The sequence below is a fragment of the Vanacampus margaritifer genome, chromosome 18 (assembly GCF_051991255.1).
Source record: "Vanacampus margaritifer isolate UIUO_Vmar chromosome 18, RoL_Vmar_1.0, whole genome shotgun sequence".
NCBI classification, from domain to species: Eukaryota; Metazoa; Chordata; class Actinopteri; order Syngnathiformes; family Syngnathidae; genus Vanacampus; species Vanacampus margaritifer.
In genome coordinates this window covers 3,894,736-3,913,309 of record NC_135449.1, presented here as the reverse complement: position 1 = coordinate 3,913,309, position 18,574 = coordinate 3,894,736, and the positions used below count along the sequence as shown (strand labels likewise).

Genomic DNA, 18,574 nt, shown 5'->3' with positions numbered 1-18,574 from the left:
TATTTGTTGATTTCCAGAGCATGAAGTGCGCACTTGCAGCGTCAGCCAGTTCACTTGCACCAATGGAAACTGCATCCCTCAGTACTTGGTGTGTGACGGCAACAATGACTGCTCGGACAACAGCGACGAGGCTCCTGAGCTGCAGTGTGGTCAGATGTTTACCCCTTTTTTTTATTTTATTTTATTTTATTTTATTTTTTTCTGGAGAGCTCAGTATTGTTCATTCGGTAATTTTACCGATTTGACATGTCATCATCATTGCTCTCCTTTTTTTTTTTTATATATATATATATATATATATATATATTTTTTTTTTTTTTGTATGTGGATGATTATGTTTACCCCTTTAACATATCATCATAATAATAATAATAAATATAGAGCTACAATGGAACTACATTTGATGAGACAATTGCCCCCGTCAATATGACCGCCATTTATAAACATCCATTGCTTTTGATGGGAAAGTCGCCCCTGCCAATGTGGCTGCCATGTAAATACAGCCATTGCTTTTAAAGGGAAAGTCGCCCCTGCCAATATGGCTGCCATGTATAGTATACACATCCATTGCTTTGGATGGGAAAGTCGCCCCTGCCAATATGGCCACTAATTATATACATCCGTTGCTTTTGGTGGAAAAGTCACACCTGTCAATATGCCCACCATGTATATACATCCAGTTAATTGTGATGGGATAGTGGCTCCTTCTAATATGGCCGCCACATAGGTACATCTATTGCTTTTTAATGGGAAAGTCGCCCCTGCCAACATGGCCGCCACATTTGCTGGCTTTTTAGCCTGCTCTAATCTTCTGTAAATGTTTGTTAATGTCAAGAGAGCAGTGCAAACCATCGTGGCCAATTGTCGAACTAACAGACTTTGAAACGGATTTTCTGTCCGTTGAACCCGGGATCCGTTGGTTCCGGGTCCGTTAAATCCAGGTTTCACTGTATACATAACACACAAACAGATCTCCACCAAGGTCTTTTTCTCATGTGTCATGTATGCTCTGCATATGCCCGATTTAAAAAAAATTTGGAGATCAAATATTTTCTTTTCTTTTTTCACAGGTCAGCGTACTTGCAGCTCTAACCAGTTCACTTGCCCGACTTGGCTGCCGGGTCACCCGCGCTGTGTGTCTTTAAATTACGTGTGTGACGGTGAGAAAGACTGCGTCGACGCGGCCGACGAGCTCCAGAACTGCCCAAATCGGACCTGCCACCTGAATGAGTTTGCCTGCTCCAATGGCCTTTGCATCTACCTTCCCTTTCAGTGAGTAGAACGATGGCTACAACGGAAACGAGTTCAACTGAATATAAATAAGATATCCAAGTACATCACAATGAACAAGATTTTACTCCTCCTCAGCTGCGACCGTGTGAACGACTGCGGCGACGGCAGCGACGAGCTGGGCTGTACTTACGACACGTGCGGCAGCCAGCAGTTCACCTGCGGCAACGGGGCCTGCATCTCCGCCTCTTTCACCTGCGACGGAGAGAAGGACTGCCTGGACGGCTCGGACGAAGCGGCCAGCCTGTGCGTGACGCCGCAACCCACCTGCGCACCTCAGCAGTACATGTGCAAGTCGGGCGAGTGCATCGACGCCAAGAACGTGTGCAACGGGGCGAAGGACTGCCAGGACAACAGTGACGAAAAAGGCTGCGGTGAGAAAACAGCACTAGCGCCCGACCGGTATGCTCTTTTTGAGGCCGATGCAGATACAGATTTTTGGCAGAAAAAAATACAGATTACCCATTAATCGGCCGATTATTTAAAAAGTATATATATTGCATAAAAAGACCCCCAACCCCCCCGCCTCCCCAATTAATTGTCAATGGGTGTCACTTACGTACAAACTTCCGCTATTAAGATTCTCTGCTTTGAGTCCATAGTATGACCTTATAAAAAATAAAAAAAATGAAGTAAACAAGGTCAATTCTTACTTGTTTACAACTGCTGTAAAGCATTAACCTTATCTTATATATATGTTATTTTCACAAGTCTTGGGACTTACTGGGCGAACCTGGGATTGTATTTTGTGCCATGTCATGTGGAAATGTGTGTTATTAGACAAAAGAAAATCCTTGGATGTTTGCGTCCTTGAATTTTGAGGAAACAAAGTCTTTGAATCCTTGTGATGTCAACTTTAAATACAACTTGAAAGGACAATGTCAAATTAAAACAATAAGAAAGTGAAATAAGAATAGAATAAACTAAAATAATAGCAACTGAAAAAAACTGTAAGAACAAATATTGACTGTTTCTGCGTGTTTTGGCCTCTTGGGGGCAGTGTGGTGCCGTGCAGCCATGATGTACACACTTAAAGTGAGTACAGAAGAAAGTTGCAATTTAATTCTATTAAAATAAATTGTTTTTCACACATTGAGAAGAATTTGTGCCTTTGCGTAGTGTTATCTCACCCGTTGGTATGTGTTCCCACAAGATTTGTATGTGGATATTCGTTATTAGAAGGAAAAACACGCCCGACGTCGATGCTAACTTCCTGTTAGCATTTGAATGAGATCCTCCCTTCGCTTTTAGCATTAGCGCTAGGCTAGCGAAGTTTTAAAAACGAAGCATGTTGTTTTGTATTTAAATATACAGTGGATGTAATACTAAACGTCGTGTGTTTAGTTTTACAGTTAGCTCCAACTGCTGTGACGTTAAACAGCTTAAAGGGCGATTGGGGGACAACAGAATTACCAGAATAACATATGCAAAATGGTGCATTCAGGGTACTTTCACAGCGTCGGAAAATTCAGCTTTCTTCGATAACGTTTTAAGGGGAAAATAATTGTTTTGCCAATGTTTGAAGGCCAAAACGATTAATCAGTCGGGCCCTACTTTGTACATCTGCACATGGTTAATTAACCAATGAACCATTTTCTCTCTTTAGGAATCAATGAGTGCCTCAACCCTTCGGTCCACCAGTGTGCCCAGTTGTGCACGGACATGCCTACCGGTTACTTCTGCTCCTGCAACCCGGGCTACCAGCTGATGGCCGACGGCAAAGCTTGCGAGGACCTGGACGAGTGTCTCAGCACTCCGTCCGTCTGCAGCCAGATCTGCGACAACACCGCCGGCTCCTATCACTGCAAATGCGCACCGGGATACCTGCGGGAACCCGACGGCCGCACCTGTCGCCAGAACAGCGGCATCCAGCCGTACCTGTTGTACACCAATCGCTACTACATCCGCAACCTGACTACGGACGGAACCCAGCTGAGCATCGTGCTGCAGGGGCTCTCTAACGCGGCGGCGTTGGATTTCGACTATTCGGAGAAAAAACTTTATTGGCTCGATGCGGGCGTGGGAAAGATGGAGAGGATGCGTTTTGATGGGAGTGGCAGGGAGGTGCTGGTGGACGACGGCGTCCTCGGAGCAGAGGGTCTGGCGCTCGACTGGGTGGGCAGGTGAGTAAAGGTTATTATAGTTAAAAAAAAAACTAGTGAAATAGCTTTAAACAAAATGTAAAAAAAACAACAACATGTTCTTTAACAAAGTAAAATATAAACAAGAGTGCTTTTTAAAAAAAAACGATAAAGTATTGAGGGACTTTTTTTGCTGCTTTTATCTTGCACTCGACAAATATTTAAAAAAAAATAAATAAAAATAATACTAAATATAATAAAAATATACACTAAAATCAAGCATTTAAAAAAAATACACTCTAAAAACAAAACAATGAAATAGCTATAAATAAAATGAAAAAAAAAAACATGTTCTTTAACGAAGTAAAATATAAACAAGAGTGCTTTTAAAAAAAACGATAAAGTATTTTGTGACCATTTTTTTGCTTTTATCTTGCTCTCGACAAATGTTTTTAAACTAAATATAATAATAAATCTAATAGAAAAACACTCTAAAAACTAACTAATCAATAAAAATAAAAGTTCCAAATGAAATCAAAACTAACTATAATGAAAATCCCTAAACTCAGAATTATTTTTTAATTTCGAATTACAACATGCAGGAGCAGATATAAAAAGTCTACACACACCTATTTAAGTGGTTTTAGTGGTCTGCGCAAATGAGACGAAGATAAATCTTCTTTCTTTAAATCCTTCATTAATACAACCAATAACCCATACAACTCAAAGTAAAAAAATTATAAATAAACTTTTTGTAACATTTTTCTTATGGTATGCTGTTTTTCTTTTTTTAATGTAAAATATGTGCTCGGTGAATCGAAATCAAATGATGCCAAATTGTTCAATTTGTTATACAGGAAGCTGTACTGGGTGGACGGTTCCTCTGGCTCTGTTCACGTGATGGAGCTGGACGGGCGCTACATGAAGAAGCTGATCGCCGGACACTTCACGGATCGAAACAACACTTACATCGTCAGCCGACCGAGGGCTGTGGCCGTCAACCCTAAATATGGGTACCCAGACACAAATATTGAAGAACACTGGAGAAGCTGGACATTTTTGAAATACATTTGGTCCTTCACAGGTGGTTGTACTGGACCGACTGGGCCGACATTCCGTATATCGGCAGAGCAGGCATGGACGGAAGCAACATCAGCGCCATTATAACAGCCAAGCTGGAGTGGCCCAGCGGTCTGACCATCGACTACACCACCAATCGGATTTTCTTTGCCGATGCCCACCTTAACTTCCTCGAGTGAGTTAACAATTGTTTTCCTCTTGACATACATCGAATGCGGAACGCTCACTTCTCAATCAACCCTTTGCAGCTTTGCAGACATGGATGGCAAGAACCGACATCGGGCCCTTGCTGGTACACTGCCGCATGTCTTTGCAATGTCCCTCTTTGAGGACTCGGTCTACTGGACAGACTGGAACACGCATTCGGTGGAAAAGGCTCACAAGTACACCGGCGATGGCCGCATGGTCATGGGCAACAACACGCACCGACCGTATGACCTTCATGTGGTGCACCCGTACAGGCAGCCACGAAGTAGGATATAAGGATTTTGTGCATGATTGTACAAATTCATGTCGTCTACTAGGGGTGGGAACGATTCCGTTCCGATTTTTGAGTCGATTTTCGATTCAGAAGGGTTTTTGATTCAAAATGATTTGATTGACAATCAATTCTGCTTCAATTTATAGATGTGCAAAGAATCGTCAGGATCTACTCCAGTCTGACTCGCTAATGCTAATTAGCGCGCTACTCGCGGCACTTTTATCACTCAAAAGAACGGCAGTTCATACAAAACGCTTCAGGAAGGTTTACAGAGTAGCATCTAAACATTACTCACCGGCATATGCTCTTCCTACACTGCAAAAAAGACAACTTTTATTGGCATAACTTGATTGTGACTTTTTCCTTCTACTCTCGAATGTGTCTACAACTTAACAGTGTATCAGAACGCAGAGTCACACTGCCCCTAAGTGGCCAAATGGGGTACAGCATGAACAGCGCTCCCAGTAAAGGCACACACAAACAAGGGCAAACAAAGACCATATAAAATACTTTACATAAAATCGATTTTGGGACATTAAAAATCGATCCTGAATCGTACTAAATGAGAATCACAATTCTTATCCGAATCGATTTTTTTGGCACACCTCTATTGTCTACCCAAACTGCAACGGAGAATCTCGTTATTCTGCAGGTGAAAACCCGTGCTCGTCCCACCACCTGACCTGCAGCCATCTGTGTCTGATTGCACCCGGCGGGCAGAGAGCCACCTGCGAGTGTCCGGATCACTTCATTGGAATTTCTCTGGGCTTCAAGGTCCAATGTGTTGCCGACTGCTCCAGCACGCAGTTCCGCTGCGGGGACAACGAGAGGTTTGTTAACTCATTCAAACCCAAAAACGATGATACTTTGTCCTTCACTCCCAAAAACATATTTAAAACGTTTTTGGACCGCTAACGTGAACCTGAATGGAAAACTGGCTTCCAACTTGAAACTCTAACTTGAGACGCTAACTCCAGTTTTGAATCCCTACTTTGAAACCCTAACTCAGATTTGAAACCTTAATCCTACTTTGAAAGCCTACCATTAAAGACCAATCCTAGTTTAACTCATTCAAACCCAAAAACGTTTAAATACGTTTTTTAATACTGTCCTTCACTCCCAAAAACGTATAAAACCATGTTTTTATACTAATAGAACATTGGATATTCTGTGGGCCAAAATCCAGTAAAACCGCAGGGAGTGAAGGGCGTTGCTTCAGTGAATGAGTTAAATATCCTTGATATTGTCGCATTTATAATATCACATTTTCATTCGGTCATCTATCCTTTAACGGTAGATGTATTCCAATATGGTGGAAGTGTGACGGCCAGTCGGACTGCGGGGACGGCTCGGATGAACCTCAAACCTGCCCGCCTCGTTATTGTCCCATCGGCCGCTTCCAGTGTCAAGATGGAAACTGCACATATCCCGGCTTCCTCTGTGACGCTCACCCGGACTGTCCCGACGGTTCTGACGAGGACGCCGCTCTCTGTAGTACGTCCCGGGACATCCACTTTTTGCGGGTATCTGCAGAAGAAAAGCATCATTTGTATTCCTTTAGGTGACCATCGATGCGAGGAAAACCAGTTTCAGTGCACGAACAAGTTGTGCATCCCCATGTCGTGGCACTGCGACGGCTTGAAGGACTGCTCGGATGGCAGCGACGAGGATGCCGAGACTTGTGCCCAGAAGACCTGCCGACCGGGACAGTTCCAGTGCGCCAATGGGAACTGTCTGCCCATGAGCTACGTGTGCGACGCACAAGACGACTGCGGTGATGGATCCGATGAACCTTACGAGACCTGCAGTGAGTGAGACAGATTACACTCAGTGGTATTCCTGCACTTAGATGAATCCAACTAGTCACTCAGAGGTAATAAAATAATAAAATGCTGGATGAATGAATTCATTTATCCCCACAAAACCCCACAAAAAAAGTCTGCTCAAAATCCACAGCTACCCAATGACTGGGTTAGGTAAACAAACCTAGCATTTTTAGTGTGTACCTAATGTTGTGGCCAGTGGATGTATATGTCAGGTTCAGTCAACCTAGAACATTAAATAAACAACAGACAAGGAAGGAAGACGAGACTTAGATTATTTTTTGCTCGCGAGGAGAATGGACAGAGATGTGCACAGATTACAATCTCCTACCGCTCTGAAGCACATTCTGCCGAGCCCTCTCTTTTTATTGGGTTACATAGCCTATTGCTGCTCTAAAGGGTTTGGGGAAGCAGCAGCAACGTGACAATCATCCCGGATATGAGTCATTGCGCAGACAATAATGCAGAAGTTCAACCATAAAATTGTTCCAGCCGCTATCTTGTGATAAGGGTAAAGTTCCTGTTTTGCGATACTATAAGAGTAAATATGGGATAACCAATCTAACGGGCTTTCTCCAACCACACTTCTTATCTCTCCCTTGCCCAGTGGGCCCAGATTACAAGTGCGACGAAACAGAGTTCTCCTGCAAAACAAACTACCGCTGCATACCTCAGTGGGCCCGATGCGACGGCACCAACGACTGCATCGACAACAGCGACGAGCAAGGCTGCGGTCAGTCCCGCAACCCTGTCATATCCTGCGTTAAATTAACATTAACATTTTTTTTTTGTCTTTTGAACAGAGGCGGTGACATGCGACCCCCTGGGCGATTTCCGTTGCGACAATCATCGCTGCGTCCCGATCCGCTGGAAGTGCGACGGCAGCAATGACTGCGGCGACGGCTCGGACGAGAGGAACTGCCGTACGTGACGTTTGTTGACGAGCCCGTTGTGTCGTGTTTTGAAACCGCAACGCCGCTGACCGCTCTTTGTAGAGCCGAGGCCCTGCTCGGAGAGCGAGTTCCGGTGCGAGAACCAACAGTGCATCCCCGGCAAGTGGGTGTGTGACCATGACAACGACTGCGGCGACAACTCGGACGAACGAGACTGCGGTGAGCATCTTCTCGTCAAAACATTCTGCAATACAGAACTTAAAAGGACACATGGAGAGTTTAGTTCAGTATTTACTAGGGGTGTCAAAATGCGTGTGTTTATTTTGAGTTAATTTAAAGTTCCTTTAATGCCACAAATTTTTTTAACACGATTAATAACCGCCCCTTACTTGGAAAGATTGTACTGGGGGAATTCCGGTCGCAACGCAGCAGACACGTCCATGTCAAAATTGATCAGTTATAAATGTAATTATAATGCATATAGGAAACTGGTCAAGTTGTATTTTACAATTTAAAAAATGTGCAGAATTTCACAAGTTATTTTATGAGCTATTTAGATAATAATAATATGAAAAGAAAAATGCACTGAGCTGTCTAATGTCTTACAAATGCACTTATGCCCTCTAGCGGCAGAAAAAGGACCAACATAAATCAATATCACACTCGTTTTTTTTTTTTTTTACATTATAGTACATCTTTTTTAATTTTAACTCAATTTTATGAATTATGACATAAATTTGCAGTAATAAATTTAATAATGCATGAAGACTGGGGTCAAATTGTATTTTTAAGTTATTTCATGTTAAAGATTCGATAGCTCTTAAAATGAAAAGAAAAATGCACTGCGCTGTCACCAATGTCTTACAAATGCAATTGTGCCATCTAGTGGCAGAAAAATAACTTATACACAAGTTTTTTACAGTACATCTTTTTAATTTAAACTCAATTTGATGAATTATCATGAATTTACTGTATCAATGACTAAAAGATGCAGCCATATACTAGTTTAACATTTTTTCCCACTTTTATGTTAAAAAGAGTATGAAACAGATATAACATTTGCGATTAATCGGGAGTTAACTATTGAAGTCATGCAATTGATTACGATTAAGAAATGTAATTGCCCGACACCCCTAGTATTTACCAACCTTTACTGCACCAACACCAGTGAGGAAAGCCGTTCTCTGACACTTCTCTGATGTCCCAATACTTTTGACCACATAGCGTATTCTCTTACCCAGAGTTGCAGACGTGCCGTCCAGGCACATTCCAGTGCGACTCGGGTCATTGCGTCCACGCTGTGCTGCAGTGTGACGGCCGCCCCGACTGTCAGGATCTGTCCGATGAGACCAGATGTCGTAAGTAAAAACGCCACAAAGTCATTTCACGTGCATAAAGTCTCGGCCGCATCATTTGTTGCCATCTTGTCATTCCCTCTCTTAGCCACTCGTTACCCGGGAGGCCGATGGTGCCCTCACGGCCAGTTTGAGTGTGCCAACCATCTGTGTCTGAACATGGCCTGGGTTTGCGACGGCTCCGACGACTGCGGGGACCGATCTGACGAGCAGCTGGCGTTATGCCGTGAGATTTGCCGTCCATAGAGAAGCAACCGGTATTGAGCGGAAACAATATGACGTAGAGCGCGTGTGTCATTTTGCACAGTGAACATCACTTGCGAGATGCCGTCTCGATTCCGCTGCGCCAACGGCTACTGCGTGTACTCGGGCCTGCTGTGCAACCAGAAGGACGACTGCGGGGACGGCAGTGACGAGAAGGAGGAGCTTTGTATGACGATAATTAACAAGTCTGCATTTAGCTTTTATTTTTGGAGAAGTTGAAAAATAGATAAAAAGATCATTTGATTCAAAGTTGACTGAAACAATATCTTATGTTTATAAAACAAAGGGCTTCACATGAGTAATGAGTAAAGATGTCTGTCAATTAATATCATTTATGAGCTTTTGGGTTTAGGCCTGCACTCGATAAATACTAAAAATGTATAAGAAAAAACTAAAACTAATACCCAAACTAATAAAAGCTCAACTAAAACAAAATATTAAAAAAAATTAAACAATTTTTTTTTATTTATTATTTTTATTATTTTTTTATTTTATTTTTACAGAAGAGCTCAGTATTGTTCATTCGATTTGACATCATCATTGCTCTCCTTTTTTTTTTAAAAAAAAATAACAAATCAATTAAAAAAATTTTAATAAATGTTTTTTTTTTATTTTATTTTTTTTAAATACATATACATATATATATACATATACACACATATATATATATATATATGTATATATATATACATATATATACTTTTTTTTTTGTATGTGGGTGAGTATGTGTATGTGCGTGTGTGTGTGTGTGTGTGTGTGCGTGCGTGCGTGCGAGCGTGTGTGTATTCATCAGTTCACCTAAAGCCCATTAAAAAAAATCCCATACTAATAATATAATATAATAATAAATTGCCAAATGCAGAAACATCAATGTAAGTTATCACGATGTAGTGGCTCTCTCTAACAGACAGAATTAAGTAACCGGAATTAGATTAAAAAATTCTATATACGTAGACCATGTTTCTATAAATTTTGATATTTGGTTTTTATTTGAGGCAGATATTTTTTCCATTAAAATGTGATTTATGAGGAGGTTAGACCATTGGTCGATATTCAGAGTTTGTTTATTTTTCCAGTTAACAAGAATTGTTTTTTTAGCGATAGTAAGGGCTACAATTTTTTTTTAAACTAACACACTTGCTCCAAAAACTAATCAAACTAATTAAAATTAACAGAATTAAAAAAAAAAGTCAAAACTAAATAAAAACGAATGAAAAATCGCAAAAGTAATTATAACCTTGATTCAAATTTATGGTTTGCTATTCACAAATTCACTTCTTCACCTTGCATGTTGACTTCGAGACGAGCTTTGTATATTGGGGAGGAGCTAAAAAAAAATTCTAAATCAAATGATCTAATCCGTTTGTGTTTAAGGGTAATACATATTAATTAATTGAAAAAGTGCTGAGAAATATTTTCATGATTAAAGTGTTTTGGTTTTGCTTTTATCTCATATTTTGCAAGTATAATAGAATGACTTATTGATACAAAAATGTGGAATTTATATTTTTTAAGTAGTGATAGACAGAAATTCAATGACATCAGAAGTATGAGTGCAAAAGTGGCACAACTAATGACTAACTAAAAATATAAAAATGAAGAGACTGGCTATTAATAAATTGCAGTTTGATTTTGAAAATCTTTCCATAACCAGATATATTTAATTAAAAAAAAAAAAAATCCGGTTGTGCTCATGTATCTCTTGTGCAAAGATTATTCTGAGCACCACTAATACGTCCTGCTTTTGCCCTGCGAGGCCAGCGAAATGGCTAAATCACAAAATGACATCAGTGGCTCTGCCGGACACAAAGCCCCGCAAACGGACAAGAGATAAGGAACATTTTATGGAATTGTTGTGCAATCAGCTTAAGCGTCTATCAGAACAAATTATTTGTGGTCAGGGCCGGGGATGAAATAGCTTGTGGTGGACATTGGATTTAGACCTTGAGCGAATTTGAGTAAGAATTACATGTACTGCCTCTTAGTTTTGTCTGCAGCCTGATTGTAACTGACCTGGTGAAGAAAAAAAAAGGACATTCAAATGTCCTTGCAAAGTGACACAAAAAAAACAAAGATGTCGTTTTTTTGTATTTTTTGCAGGCCGCCCGCCAACATCGGCCCCCTGCACACTGGACCAGTTTAAATGCACCAACGGCCATTGCGTGCCGCTGCCTTACGTGTGCGACCACAACGACAACTGCGGGGACCGCACCGACGAATTGGGCTGCAGTACGTAACGCCAGAATCTTCTGCTATCGTGATATTGCACAACAAAAAAAAAGCCTCAAGTCGTCTTGCCGTCTCGGTGGCAGATTTCGGCCACGACCGCAACTGTGAGGAAAAACGTTGCCAGCAGCAATGCACCAACTTGAACGGCACAGGATTCATCTGTTCCTGCAGTACTGGATACATCGTGGACCCGGACAACACCTACACTTGCTTAGGTACACACAAGCTGCATATTTGCATCGCTCAGGGATGAGGCTGGGTTTAAAGAATCGAATAATAAATATCGAATCAATTTTCTTTTTCGAGCCTGATATCAATTCATAAAACCATGAATCGATTATTTTTATTATGTCTTTTTTCCCATGAATTTTTAAGGAAATAGAATTTTAAAGCCTGAGGTTTTTTTGTATTTTACGGTTATCTTGACATTTATTGTTCACATGAATTTAAAAGTATTTTCTTACATTTATAAAAGACCTGACCTATTGTACGAACTTTAAGATAATTCAGAATCTATTTAATTTATATTTACAATTACTGAATTAGAATTATGAAAATATTTTCATTTAATCCTTGCTGATGCAAATTGCCGCTATGTGACACTTATGCCCATTTTTGTCATTTTTTATATTTTCATGTTAAAAATCTAAAAAATGGACAGAACACTTGTATCCATTTTTGTCAATTTTTTTTACATCTTTATGTTAAAAAATAAATAAAAATGGACAGATCACATATCAATTTTTGTCTTTTTAAAAAAACAAAAACATTTTTATGTTAAAAATCTAAAAAAAAAAATGGACAGAACACATCCATTTTTGTAATTGTTATGGTTTTTATCTAAAAAAACAATGGACAGAACACTTATGTCCATTTTTGTCATTTTTTAAATTGTTATGTTTTTGGGATGAAACTGAATGCAGACATCCCAAAAATGTACAAATCTAAAAAAAAAAATTAAAAAAGTGATGAAATGTTTGTGTAATACCAGTTACTTCCGCCGCAAAATTGTATTTGGAATTTAATGTTTGTGGAGTTTTTATCATGTCCTTGATATTTAAAACGACTTGATATTCCATAATTAATCAATATCGGATTGAAGTGAAGTGAAGTGAATCGAATCTGACAAAAATCCCAATCGAATCGAACTGAGCTCTTGTGAATCGAAATAGTCGATTGAGGAAATTAGAATCGATACCCAGCCCCACCCTTAAATAAAAATCTGCTCGTTCCCGCAGACATCAACGAGTGCGAAGTCTTCAACGCCTGCCCTCAGCTGTGCAAGAACACCAAGGGCGGCTACGACTGCGAATGCGCCCCCGGCTACCGAAAAGTGGGCAACGGCGACATGTGCGAGGCCAAGGGTGAGAGGAGCCGCCGCCACCGGTCGCGCCAGGAAACGGAAACTCATTTCTGCTGGTTTCGTCACCAGGCGCCGCTCCCGTGCTGCTTCTACCCGAGAGCGTTCGCATCCGCAGGTTCAACCTGCAGACGGAAGGCTACCACGACTTCATCCAGGAGGCCGAGCGCATCATGGCGCTGGACTACGACTGGGATCACAACAACACCGGATTCAGTCAGTTGAGAAAGGACGGGGAGGGGAAAAAAAAAGTTTTCACAAGTCACAATGTTGATGTTTTCCATCAGGTATGGTGTATTTCACCGTGGCCGGCAAGGCTTCAGCACCGGGCGCCATTAAGAGAGCTTATATACCTTCAGTGGATGACGGAAGCAACAACATCGGCGCCGCCGTTGACCTCGGTGTTAAGTACATCACCAGACCGGATGGCATCGCTGTGGATTGGGTTGGCAGGTAACTTTCCTTTTCTACTTTTTTTTTTTTTTCAATCCAAGTGGTCAGTTACGAACACATCAGGCCGAGAGACGTTTTCAGGACTTGAACTTTTAACGATGATTATAACGGCTATATATATATTTTGTAGGAATCTGTACTGGGCTGACTCCCAGCTGATGAGGTTAGAGGTTGCCATGTTGGATGGACGCTACAGGAAGCACCTGGTCAAGACCGATTTGGGCCACCCGTCTGCCGTAGCGGTGAACCCGCGACTTGGGTAAGATCAGAGGTGGTAAAAGTGCTCGGACTCTGTACCGTATTTTTCAGACTGTAAGTCGATCCGATGTGTAAGTCACATTTTTGGGAGAAAGAGCTCATATTCGCACCCCAAATCCTCGTTCCCTAATCATGTCGACGGCAGCGAACGTAAATTTTTGTTAATTTAAAGTTGCTTTAACGCCACAATTTTTTTGATTTTTTTAAATTAATGCCGCCCCTTACTTGGAAAGCCTGTACTGGGGGAATTCCAGTCTCAATGCAGCAGAATTTAGCAGTAATAAATGTATTAATAATATATATATTTGTGGAGATTGGGGGTCACTTTGTATTTAACAATTTTAAAAAATGTGCAGTTATTTGATGGTAAAGATTAAATAGCTCATAATATGAAAAGAAAAATGCACTGAGCTGTCTCTAATGTCTTACAAATGCAATTATGCCATCTAGTGGCAGAAAAATGACCAACACAAAACTATCACACTTGTTTTTTAGAGTACAGTACATCTTTTTAATTTTTACACATTTTTATGCATTATTATGAAATTACTTTATCAATGACTAAAAGATGCAGTTAAACATTTTCCCCCTCTTTTATGTTAACAAGAGTATGAAAACTTCGGAAAAAAATATTTTATTGTACATTCAGAACAGACATAAAATTTGTGATTCATCGGGAGTTAACTATTGAAGTCATGCGATTAATTACGATTAAAAAATGTCATCGCCTGACACCGCGGATGATGATAAATGTGTTTGCGCAGGATGTTGTACTGGTCCGACCGCGGGGAAGCGGCCAAGATCGAATGTTCCTGGCTGGACGGTCAAGAGAGGAAAATCCTCGTGGGGCAAAACATGGGTTGGCCCACCGGCCTGTTCATCGACTTCACCAACAACGACAGAATCTACTGGTCCGACTCCAAGGAGAACCGCATTGAGTCGGTTCTGCCGTCGGGAGAGGACCGCCGAACCGCTGTCTTCATAGGTGAGAACAGATCAAAAGATTTTTGCCAAGCCCAAGTCATAATTTGAAATGTTGTCCGTAGACGTGAGAAACCCGTTCAGCGTGAGCGTCTTCGAGGATCACGTTTACTGGAACACGCAGGAGAAAGGCGAGGTTTTCCGGCAAGATAAGTTTGGCGGTGGGACCAAGACCAAGTTGCTGACAGTTGGACCCTGGCTCACCCAAATTTCCATTTACCAGGAGCAGCGATACAACTCCATTGCCAGTACGTTACACAAACACGCACGCCGATGTTTTCGGAACCTTTAATGTAACGTGCCTCGTCTCCGCAGTGAAGAATCCGTGTAAGGGGACGTGCAGCCACTTGTGTCTCCTTCGTCCTGGAGGCTACTCGTGCGCCTGTCCCGAGGGCACCCAATTCGTCCCTGGAAGTCAAACACAGTGCGACGCCGGTAGGTCACTTTTTAATTTTCAAACTTGTTGTTGCTCGTTGAGTGAACATTTGCAGAGGTGGCAAATCCAGGTCCGGAAAGTAAAAAAACCCGCCATAATTTGGCTTTAGCCCACGATGTTAACTAGCTAGCTCCCTAAAAGGTAAACAAGCACCATGGGAGCTAGCTAAGGAGCTAGCCTAAAGGTAAACAAGCACCATGGGAGCTAGCTTAAAGGTAAACAAGCACCATGGGAGTTAGCTAGGAAGCTTGTCAAAAGGTAAACAAGCACCATGGAAGCTAGCTAGGGAGCAAGCTAAAAGGTAAACAAGCACCATGGGAGCTAGCTAGGGAGCTAGCTAAAAGGTAAACAAGCACCATGGGAGCTAGCCTAAAGGTAAACAAGAACCATGGGAGCTAGCTTAAAGGTAAACAAGCACCATGGGAGTTAGCTAGGAAGCTTGTCAAAAGGTAAACAAGCACCATGGAAGCTCGCTAGGGAGCAAGCTAAAAGGTAAACACAAACACCATGGGAGCTAGCTAGGGAGCTAGCTAACTAGCACCTGGGGCTAAAGCCAAACTGTGGCAAGGTTTTTACTTTCTGGAGCTGGATTTGCTACCTCTGAACAGTTGATTTTTTTGTAGGCTTTGACCCTCCACCAACCATGCCGCCACCTTGCCAGTGTCAAAATGGCGGCACGTGCTACTTTGACAACAACAAGGCTCTCTGCAAGTATGTAGCATAACGTTGTGATTGGCAAACACTCTCCGATTGGCTGATCCGTTATCTGCCTCCTCCGTTTCAGGTGTCCTCCAGACTGGAAGGGCGAATACTGTCAGACGAGCATCTACGACGTGGTGGCATCATCAAGTACATTGACACAAATGCAACACGTTCATCTTAGAGGAAAAGTTGTTTATTTGCACTCACCCACCGTTTGCCCCCCCTCGGCGCAGTCGGCATCGCCATCGGAGTGACGGTCGTCATCTTGGTTCTGCTCGCTGCTCTGGTTTATGCTGCCAGGAGGAAGTCCAACATAATGGAGAGACTCCGGGACAGCCTTCCGTCCATGCCATCGATGCCTTCGATGCCCAACCTGCCTTTCTTGAGGTGATGACATGACAGTGGTTTGTCAAACCTTTTACACCTCAAAAAAAAATATATCTTGAAATGTATGGCATGTTTTTTTGGGTCTCCTTTTTGTTCTGTTAACCATATTTTAAATACATTGACACTACTTCCAATTCAAATAGTTTTTCTGATATTTTTTGCCATTCAGAAAAAGTCCACCTTCAAATGCATCAAATTTAGAAGACCCTGAGCCAAGGCAGAATTCAGAGGCGGTAAGTAAAACTATAGAAACAATCGAGGCCGTTTTTTTTTTTTTTTTACACAAATCGCTTTTTCTGCAGTTGGTGTTCGCTTTTCACGCCACCGTTTGCCTCCTTCTTTGTTTCAGGTTCCATGTATGTCCTTGGAGGAGGCAGAGCAGAAGAGTTTTGAAAATCCCACTTATGTGAATGTACCTCAACCTGGTGCGAGGAGCGCGCCCACCACCGCAGCCACTCCCAAAGAAACAAGCCAGGTCGATAGTTTAGATTGTTTAGATATTCGTTTTTGTTTTTGTTTAAACTGCTTTCTAGAAGGCAAATTGTTTAGGATTTTTACAAGATTCTGATTCATTGTGTTTTAATTGAAAATAGTTTATTTGCATGTTTAGAAAAGCTGTACAGTATGTAAAACAAATTCTTTAGTAGCAGCCGCAATTTTAGTGTATGCTGCGGGCCGCTTAACTCATTCACTGCCATTGACGGCTATAGACGTCATAAATTCATTTGAACTATTTCGATTTGTTTAACATTTTTTCCCACTTTTGTTAACAAGAGTATGAAAACCTAGAATTGTTTTGTGTGCATTTAGAGCAGATATAAAAGTTGTGATTTATCGTGAGTTAACTAGTGAAGTCATGCAATTAATTACAATTAAAAAATAATAATTGCCTGACACCCCTAATTTAAAAAAATATATTTTCTTTTAAAAAAATTAAAAAATATATTTTTATTTTTATTTTTAATCTTTAAAAAAAAAAAAAAAAGATAAAAAAATTAGGGGCGTCAAGCGATTACAATTTTTAATCGTAATTAATCGCATGACTTCACTAGTTTACTCACGATTAATCACAAATTTGATATCTGTTCTAATACAATAAAAACATTCTAGGTTTTCATACTCTTTCTTGTTAACAAAAGTGGGAAAAATGTTAAACTAATAGAAATAGTTCAAATGAATTTTTGACGTCTATAGCCGTCAATGGCAGTGAATGAGGGGTCGCAAATGGCCCCCGTGCCATAGTTTGGACACCATTGCTAAAGATACTGTAGATATGTTTGATAGATACATCACTGAAGTCATTAAATGTACGGCATATATTCGACGCTCACGTTTTGCTCCTCTATGCACAGAAGAGCATCACAAATCCGTTTTACATGGAGGAGGTCAAGGTCGTGGACGAGCCCGCCGGAATGAGCGCGAACAAACCTGCAGCTTCCGACAAGGTTCCTCACTCAACATGCATGGCCAGACTTCCGTTCCCGCTTTATCAGTTATAAATCAGTGTTGTTATGACGCCCGGCTGATAACGTTTGTTTCTCGCCATTCGTTTCTATCTGCCCATGTGAGATTGAACTTTTCATCCGTGCTCGTTTAAGCAGGAGGCCTTTGAAAACCCGACCTACAGCTCAGAGACGGAAGACGGCGACGTCCCTTCGCCACCCGCCGCTTCCAGTGCGCAGGTAACCGTGGAAACGGCTGTCAAAACTTTTGGACAATACCCGGCATATCAAGTTTTTTTTTAGTTTCTTTGTGTGCAGGCTTTAAATTGATTTTGATTTTTTTGACAGAGGTTTGAGCCCATCGAGGATGAGGGTTTTGTGTCTTTCAAAAACCCAATATACACAGTGAGTCCGTCTAAAATTTGACATGAGCTTTTACGAGTGATAAGTGATATCGATGTCGGAACAGAACACGTCTGTACTGTACTACTATTTTCCTAATTGCAGGAAGACGGGCGTCCGTTAAATGACGATTCTGACATTTAACGTGACGACGGCAGGAGAAATGAGGCCAACATTCCTCATTTGACGCTGAGGATGCTGAAATTATTCTGTATTTCTTTTCCACTTCTACGAGACATGGAATATTAAAACACCTGCATCAAATCAGCAAAATTGTAAAATAAGTCAAGCATTTGGTTTGATCGAATCTCGCTGTATGTTTTTTTTTTTCTTCAATTGTGAAGGATACTATTTTGTAGCCTCGTGTACATTCTGATTCTTACTCATTTCAATCCTTGTAATTTTTTTTTTTTTAAGATATAAAAAAGATGCCTGGTTTGGCTTCATTTGATTCAACAAGACATGATGTCGTTGCATCATTTGCTGTCCTCGCCTGCTTTAAACAACGTTAACATTTCCGTGCAGAGGATCAGCGTGTGATTGCCGCGTCCATGTTATCACGTCGGCGGTTCCTGTTTCTGCCACAAATGCATTTGAACCCACTGACACTGTTTGAGAGAGGCCTGAAGTGATTCTTAGAATTACAGTCAGAGCGCG

The 18,574-nt window shown here is 41.3% G+C and overlaps 1 protein-coding gene across 3 annotated transcripts in view; it reads left to right on the top strand.

The window, feature by feature from the left end:
* The window catches only part of lrp2b (low density lipoprotein receptor-related protein 2b), a 40,640-nt gene extending 22,450 nt beyond the window's left edge, over positions 1-18,190 (top strand). Inside the window, exons 44-77 of one of the 3 annotated variants that reach the window (XM_077551003.1) lie at positions 18-149; positions 1,071-1,272; positions 1,369-1,664; positions 2,897-3,413; positions 4,229-4,384; positions 4,456-4,626; positions 4,700-4,923; positions 5,585-5,762; positions 6,230-6,426; positions 6,494-6,739; positions 7,363-7,488; positions 7,559-7,678; positions 7,751-7,867; positions 8,890-9,006; positions 9,092-9,229; positions 9,311-9,433; positions 11,368-11,496; positions 11,580-11,711; positions 12,735-12,860; positions 12,929-13,072; positions 13,144-13,309; positions 13,440-13,568; positions 14,332-14,552; positions 14,614-14,796; positions 14,864-14,983; positions 15,608-15,695; positions 15,769-15,833; positions 15,920-16,073; positions 16,243-16,306; positions 16,423-16,548; positions 17,426-17,518; positions 17,675-17,755; positions 17,864-17,920; positions 18,020-18,190. In XM_077551003.1, coding sequence (XP_077407129.1) covers positions 18-149; positions 1,071-1,272; positions 1,369-1,664; positions 2,897-3,413; positions 4,229-4,384; positions 4,456-4,626; positions 4,700-4,923; positions 5,585-5,762; positions 6,230-6,426; positions 6,494-6,739; positions 7,363-7,488; positions 7,559-7,678; positions 7,751-7,867; positions 8,890-9,006; positions 9,092-9,229; positions 9,311-9,433; positions 11,368-11,496; positions 11,580-11,711; positions 12,735-12,860; positions 12,929-13,072; positions 13,144-13,309; positions 13,440-13,568; positions 14,332-14,552; positions 14,614-14,796; positions 14,864-14,983; positions 15,608-15,695; positions 15,769-15,833; positions 15,920-16,073; positions 16,243-16,306; positions 16,423-16,548; positions 17,426-17,518; positions 17,675-17,755; positions 17,864-17,920; positions 18,020-18,061 — 5,180 coding nt within the window. In that variant the 3' untranslated portion in view covers positions 18,062-18,190. Of the gene's footprint in view, positions 1-17; positions 150-1,070; positions 1,273-1,368; positions 1,665-2,896; positions 3,414-4,228; positions 4,385-4,455; positions 4,627-4,699; positions 4,924-5,584; positions 5,763-6,229; positions 6,427-6,493; positions 6,740-7,362; positions 7,489-7,558; positions 7,679-7,750; positions 7,868-8,889; positions 9,007-9,091; positions 9,230-9,310; positions 9,434-11,367; positions 11,497-11,579; positions 11,712-12,734; positions 12,861-12,928; positions 13,073-13,143; positions 13,310-13,439; positions 13,569-14,331; positions 14,553-14,613; positions 14,797-14,863; positions 14,984-15,607; positions 15,696-15,768; positions 15,834-15,919; positions 16,074-16,242; positions 16,307-16,422; positions 16,549-17,425; positions 17,519-17,671; positions 17,756-17,863; positions 17,921-18,019 lie in introns of all 3 variants that reach the window. The other 2 variants (XM_077551004.1, XM_077551002.1) reach the window with 2 other exon arrangements.
* The last annotated feature ends 384 nt before the right edge of the window (positions 18,191-18,574 follow it).